Source organism: Octopus sinensis, linkage group LG11 (genome assembly GCF_006345805.1).
Source record: "Octopus sinensis linkage group LG11, ASM634580v1, whole genome shotgun sequence".
Classification (NCBI taxonomy): domain Eukaryota; kingdom Metazoa; phylum Mollusca; class Cephalopoda; order Octopoda; family Octopodidae; genus Octopus; species Octopus sinensis.
Genome location: NC_043007.1, coordinates 9,845,209 through 9,852,045, shown reverse-complemented (window position 1 = coordinate 9,852,045; position 6,837 = coordinate 9,845,209). Strand labels below are relative to the sequence as shown.

At 39.4% G+C, this 6,837-nt stretch overlaps 1 protein-coding gene across 1 annotated transcript in view; it reads left to right on the top strand.

Moving 5' to 3' along the window:
- Positions 1-1,337: 1,337 nt before the first annotated feature.
- Positions 1,338-6,837, top strand: part of LOC115217492 (NADH dehydrogenase [ubiquinone] 1 alpha subcomplex assembly factor 3) — a 14,249-nt gene continuing 8,749 nt past the window's right edge. Inside the window, exons 1-2 of the mRNA XM_029787202.2 lie at positions 1,338-1,496; positions 6,521-6,704. Coding sequence (XP_029643062.1) covers positions 1,441-1,496; positions 6,521-6,704 — 240 coding nt within the window. The 5' untranslated portion in view covers positions 1,338-1,440. The remainder of the gene's footprint in view (positions 1,497-6,520; positions 6,705-6,837) is intronic.

Here is a 6,837-nt window from a genome sequence, read left to right as displayed (position 1 = left end):
TTAAATTTATATTCGCGTAATTTATTCCATAATCAAATAAACGCCTGCCATTTTTGAAAGGTACTACACGAGTAAATTTAGTAAAAAAGGGGGAAGCACTCCGTCGGTTACGACGACGAGGGTTCCGGTTGATCCGAATCAACGGAACAGCCTGCTCGTGAAATTAACGTGTAAGTGGCTGAGCACTCCACAGACACGTGTACCCTTAATGTAGTTCTCGGGGATATTCAGCGTGACACAGAGTGTGACAAGGCTGGCCCTTTGAAATAGAGGTACAACAGAAACAGGAAGTAAGAGCGAGGGAAAGTTGTGGTGAAAGAGTACAGCAGGGATCACCACCATCCCTGCCGGAGCCTCGTGGAGCTTTAGGTGTTTTCGCTCAATAAACACTCACAACGCCCGGTCTGGGAATCGAAACCGCGATCCTATGACCGCGAGTCCGTTGCACTAACCACTGGGCCATTGCGCCTCTAAATTTAGTAAATGCATAAAATGACAAAATATAGCAACAAATATTTGCTCAACTCACGTAATTCTAATATATGATTGATTCTAGTTTCAGCTCACGAGCTGTGGCCATGCTGGGGCACCGCCATATATTTGTGTACATAAAATTGACGTCCGATATTGTGCAATACTATCTCTGTTTATCTCCATTATGCTTCACTCTCTTAGTTTTTTATCCTGTTGATTATTTATCTTTCTCATACTCGTCATCAGTCTCTCATAAAAGTATTTTGTTCCCTTTCTATCTTTCTGATCAAGGTTGGCAGAATCGTTAGCGCGCCGGGCGAAATGCTTTTCGGTATTTCGTCTGCCGTTACGTTCTGAGTTCAAATTCCGCCGAGGTCGACTTTGCCTTTCATCCTTTCGGGGTCGATAAATTAAGGACTAGTTACGCACTGGGGTCGATATAATCGACTTAATCCGTTTGTCTGTCCTAGTTTGTCCTCTCTGTGTTTAGCCCCTTGTGGGAAGTAAAGAAATAGGTATTTCGTCTGCCATTACGTTCTGAGTTCAAATGAAAGGCAAAGTCGACCTCGGCGGAATTTGAACTCACAACGTAACGCAGACGAAATACCGCAAAGCATTTCGCCCAGCGTGCTAACGTTTCACTTTGTGTTTCTTACTCTCTCTACTTCTTCTCTACCTACCTCTCTCATATTTATTAATTTATCCAACAACTTCTCTCACTCGCTCTCTCTCTCTTCTTGACTTTCTACCTCTTCTCTCACTTTCTCTCCCCTTCTATATATATATATCTATCGCTCATTCTTTTTCTTTCCTTCTGTCTGTCTAGTGCTCTCTCTTATTCCCCCTCCTTTATATATTTACTACTTTCACCTACTCTCTTACCTCTCCCCTTCTTTCACTATGTCTTTGTCTTTCTCACAAGGTTAACCTCACCATGGCGGACTAGCGATTTTACAACACTTAATAATGTACCGACACTACCTCGCAACACCTTTACGAAGGGCTTTTAATGTAGCCTTTCGGTAAGTTGCTTTCAACGACATATTCTGCTTCAAATCTAAACATCTTTAAACATATTTTTCTGTATATCTGTTTAAAATCGTCCTATCATGCCGAATGTCAATCACCTTGGAGTGGGGCTCTTTAAGTTTTTCTTTATTAAAATCGTATTTATCAACATCGCTGCTCGATAAATACACTTCCAAGTGATTATAAAATAGTTTTCATGACAACTACATATATATATATATATATATATATATTAGTTTCATTTGAAAACCCCACTAGAATGGGAGAAAGCGCTAATACATGATTTAAGTTATACGATGTATAAAAACATGTAATATACAAATAAATATCTGTAAATATAAACCATCCAATTTTCTAAGTACCTCATTTCTTCTAATATAAAATACCTGTACATCATCTCCAAACCTTCCAATATATATACATATATATATATATACATATATATATATACATATATATATATATCAATAATAATATAGGGTGAAATTAATTAATTTGGAATAATCATTAATTTCACCAAGTTGATTTCGGCATGTAAAAGCCCCATTCAAGGAAGGTTTAAGTAATACTAAGTAATTAAGGGTTTAGCAACGATTTGCCTCACCACACACCGAATTTAGAAATAGCAGTCAAAGAGTAATAGCCATAACAGTCGTTAATATTATGAATCGTTTAGTTATATTCAGAATGTTAGAAAAAATTAAGCGTACCCCATATTAGAAATATCTCTAGTGTAAATTTAATGATTGAAATATCCAAATTGGTCTTTTGTCTCTTTATAAATAAAAAAGTAATTATAATGGTTTGTTGATGCTTCGTAAAATGTAAGTTGAATGGGAGGAAAGAAAACCACGTGTTGTAGTATATGTCATTTTCATTTCGAACTTCCCGTAATAATTTGCATATTTCCCGATATTTTCTTTGTCTTTCTAACTTTTGGTTTAATTATATTTTCATTGAAATTATCTTCTATTAATCAGCGGGGCGTTTTATCTTATTAAAAAGTTAAGTTATCCCCCAATGTGAGTGTCGGGAGACTGTGTGGGCAAGGTTTTAAATGACTGGGGGGGTCACGATTTGGGTTGTATTCTCGGTTGTAGCTGGCCTATATTATTGATTATATAAGATATGAAGAGAGTTCTTTTGCATCCTAATTACTGAGGGTAAAAAAACCCAAAACATTGCTATTTTACTTTTAAGTTTCATGTGCCATTGGAAAACCATGAATATCACTATAGCCACCCTTTTTTGTTGTCACCTATACAATTTATCACTCAACCTGAATGGTGTGCGATGTAAACAAATATTTAAGATGGTCTGGCGTCAGAATACGAACGTTTACCATCTTGGAGTTAAGAGAACTGATAGTTTATTTTTATATGTAAGGTAATTTCTTGTATTTTGGAGAAAATATAGATTATATCTTCAATCTATAACTGCAGAATTGAAGAATTGATCAGTGCACCAGTGTGCGACCGGTGAACAATGAATAAATGACCCAAAGTTTATATTTCCTTCCAAGTGTCAGTCAAAATTCATTTCAAATAAAACTCATACATCACTCCTTCATCTAAGAGGAATTAATATGTTCCAGGAATTGTTCCCAAACTTAGTAAATGTGTTCTAATTGCGCCCACTCATTCTTTCTTCTTGTTTATTTTAAAAATTTCGTAATTTTCAATTTTACTACTGTCTTTACTTGTTTCAGTCATCCGACTGCGGCCATGCTGGAGCACCGCCTTTAATCGAGCAACTCGACCCCGGGACTTATTCTTTTGTAAGCCCTGTACTTATTCTATCGGTCTCTTTTGCCGAACCGTTAAGTAACGGGGACGTAAACACACCAGCATCGGTTGTCAAGCAATGCTAGGGGGACAAACACAGACACGCATATATATATATATATATACATATATACGACGGGCTTCTTTCAGTTTCCGTCTACCAAATCCACTCACAAGGCTTTGGTCGGCCCGAGGCTATAGTAGAAGACACTTGCCCAAGGCGTCACACAGTGGGACTGAACCCGGAACCATGTGGTTGGTAAGCAAGCTACTTACCACACAGCCACTCCTGCGCCTACTAGTGTTTTTTTTTTTTTATATCCAGCAGTTTAAGGGCCGAAACATTTGCGTAGGGAGGAAGAGGCTTCTTCTCTGAAGAGTTTCTGCTGTTCAGTTCTCTCTAATTTCTTATTTCTTTATTGCCCACAAGGGGCTAAACACAGAGGGGACAAACATCTCTCTAATTTCTTACTACTTGGTATGAACTCATGGGTTATGTATGTTGCACCAAGTTAGCCTGTCACCTTTCCTCACCCTCATCCTTATAAGCTAGCAAAGTACTCCCATATATTCTGCTGTAGTCAACAGAGAGCCGCCGAGGTCGACTTTGCCTTTCATCCTTTCGGGGTCGATAAATAAAGTACCAGTTTCCAACTGGAGTCTATGTAATCGACTTAATCCCCTTGTCTGTCCTTGTTTGTCCCCTCTATGTTTAGCCCCTTGTGGGCAGTAAAGAAATACATTTCTTTATACATCAGACAAAGCGTCATTTATTTGTTCTTTAAGGGCACATTGAGCACTCCCTCTACTTTTCAAGAGGCAGCGGTATGTCATTTTCCTTCTTGGATAAATTTTTCAGGCTAAGAAACATGCCTTTTGTGATGTTTTACCTCCACACTTGCTATTTCTTGATTCTTCCCATGTCCAAAATCTCCCTGTGACTAGCACGCTGGCAAATCTGTGTCCTTTGCCATTAATAGCTATTTCTTTACTACACAGAGAGGACAAACAAGGACAGACAAACGGGTTAAGTTTATTATATCGACCCCAGTGCGTAACTGGTACTTAATTTATTGACCCCGAAAGGATGAAAGGCAAAGTCGACCTTGGCGGAATTTGAACTCAGAATGTAACAGCAGATGAAATACCTATTTCTTTACTACCCACAAGGGGCTAAACATAGAGGGGACAAACAAAGGGATTAAGTCGATTATATCGACCCCCAAAGTCAACCTTGGCGGAATTGACTTCGCCTTTCATCCTTTCGGACCATTGACAATATTTTTGATTGGCAAAATACATATGTGTCTTTTGTTGTGTCACTAGAATTGTTCATATTAGTATTATTGTCCAGGGATATGTTTTTTCTTTTTTTTTTCTAAAGAGTGTGTGTGCCTTTGAGCAAACTTTTTGTTTTTCCTTTTTTTCAGTTTACTTTCTGTGTTGTTGTCTTCATTTGAAAACTTTCCTTTGAAAGGGTTTTTTGTCTGCCTTGTAACCATGTTTAGTCTTGTCTTGCAAGCAACTTGGTTACCTCACTGTTGCTGGTACTATATAAAAACCACCTAGTGCACTCTGTAAAGTGGTTGGCATTAGAAAGGGCATCTTGCCATTGAAGCCATTCCAAAAGAGACATCAGAGCTTGGTGCAATCTTCTGACTTGGCAGTTCCTGTCAAAAGTATTCTATGAGTGCCCGCATGGAAAATGGATGTTAACCCTTTCATTACCAACCCGGCTGAAACTGGCTCTCGCTTTGAGTACAAATGTCTTGTTTTCGTAAATTTTGAATTAAAATCTTCCACCAAACCTCAGTCCCATTTTGTGTTCCTAACACTAGATGAATGATAACTAAGTTATTTTACTAAATTCTTTGTTATATTTAGCGTAACTGAAAGAAACACAGAACATCTCAAAATAAATACGGTAATGAAAGGGTCAAATGGTGGTGGGGACTACTTGAGAACAGTGGTCCCGGTATGTGCACTCGCGTAGTCACGCATCCGCGCTAGCTAGTCGTGACTAGTCGACCCTACAACGACTCTCTTTACTCTTTTACTCTTTTACTTGTTTCAGTCATTTGACTGCAGCCATGCTGGAGCACCGCCTTTAATCGAGCAACTTGACCCTGGGACTTATTCTTTTGTAAGCCCAGTACTTATTCTACCGGTCTCTTTTACCGAACCGCTAAGTAACGGGGACATAAACACACCAGCATCGGTTGTCAAGCAATGCTAGGGGACAAAGACAGGCACACAAACACACACACGCATATATATATATACATATGTACGATGGGCTTCTTTCAGTTTCCGTCTACCAAATCCACTCACAAGGCTTTGGTCGGCCCGAGGCTATAGTAGAAGACACTTGCCCAAGGTGCCACATAGTGGGACTGAACCCGGAACCATATGGTTGGTAGGCAAGCTACTTACCACACAGCCACTCCTGCGCCTAAGTAAATAAAACACAAAATAAATAATTTTTTTACACAAAGTAAATAATTTTTATTAAACAAAGTAAATAACACACAAAAACACAAAGTAAGGATCGATTAGTCATGACTAGCTAGCGCAGATGTGCGAGTATGCGAGTGCGCGCACCAGGACCACTGTTCTCAAGTTGTACCATGGTGGTGATGATGAATCTATTTAGTTGATTAGGGCGGCGAGCTGGCAGAAACGTTAGCACGCCGGGCGAAATGCGTAGCCGTATTTCGTCTGCCGTTACGTTCTGGGTTCAAATTCCGCCGAGGTCGACTTTACCTTTCATCCTTTCTTTCGGGGTCGATTAAATTAAGTACCAGTTACGTACTGGGGTCGATGTAATCCTATTTCTTTACTACCCACAAGGGGCTAAACACAGAAGGGACAAACAAGGACAGACAAACGGATTAAGTCGATTATATCGACCCCCAGTGCGTAACTGGTACTCATTTAATCGACCCCGAAAGGATGAAAGGCAAAGTCGACCTCGGCGGAATTTGAACTCAGAACGTACCGGCAGACGAAATACGGCTACGCATTTTTCGCCCGGCGTGCTAACGTTTCTGCCAGTTCGCCGCCTTGTCGATGTAATCCGTTTGTCTGTCCTTGTTTGTCCCCTCTCTGTGTTTAGCCCCTTGTGGGGTAGTAAAGAAATATATGTAGTTGATTAGACTGATACCTGCATTTCCTTGATTCTTTATAAATGATAATGTCTAACATATCTCTCTCTTGTATTTTCGTCTCAACAGACAGCAAGTCCGTTTCTTTGATGATGAATTTGCTTACGCGCCATCAAGTATTAGCATGCTTAACAAAGAAGAAGATTCTGGAATTATGGTGGAAGCATACAGTCCTTATGGTTTCAAACTAAACAACAATATCCGCATATTTGGACCCTGCGCCCTATTTCCACGTTCTATTTTGCATTGGAATGTCAGTGTCTTTGAATTTCTCTTTTTTTATTTATTTCATTGATATTGTTTAGCGACCGAAAAGCTCTAAATGAGCAGACTCATCTTTTATTTTTAATACTTGTTTCAGTCCTTGGACTGTGGCCATGCTGGGG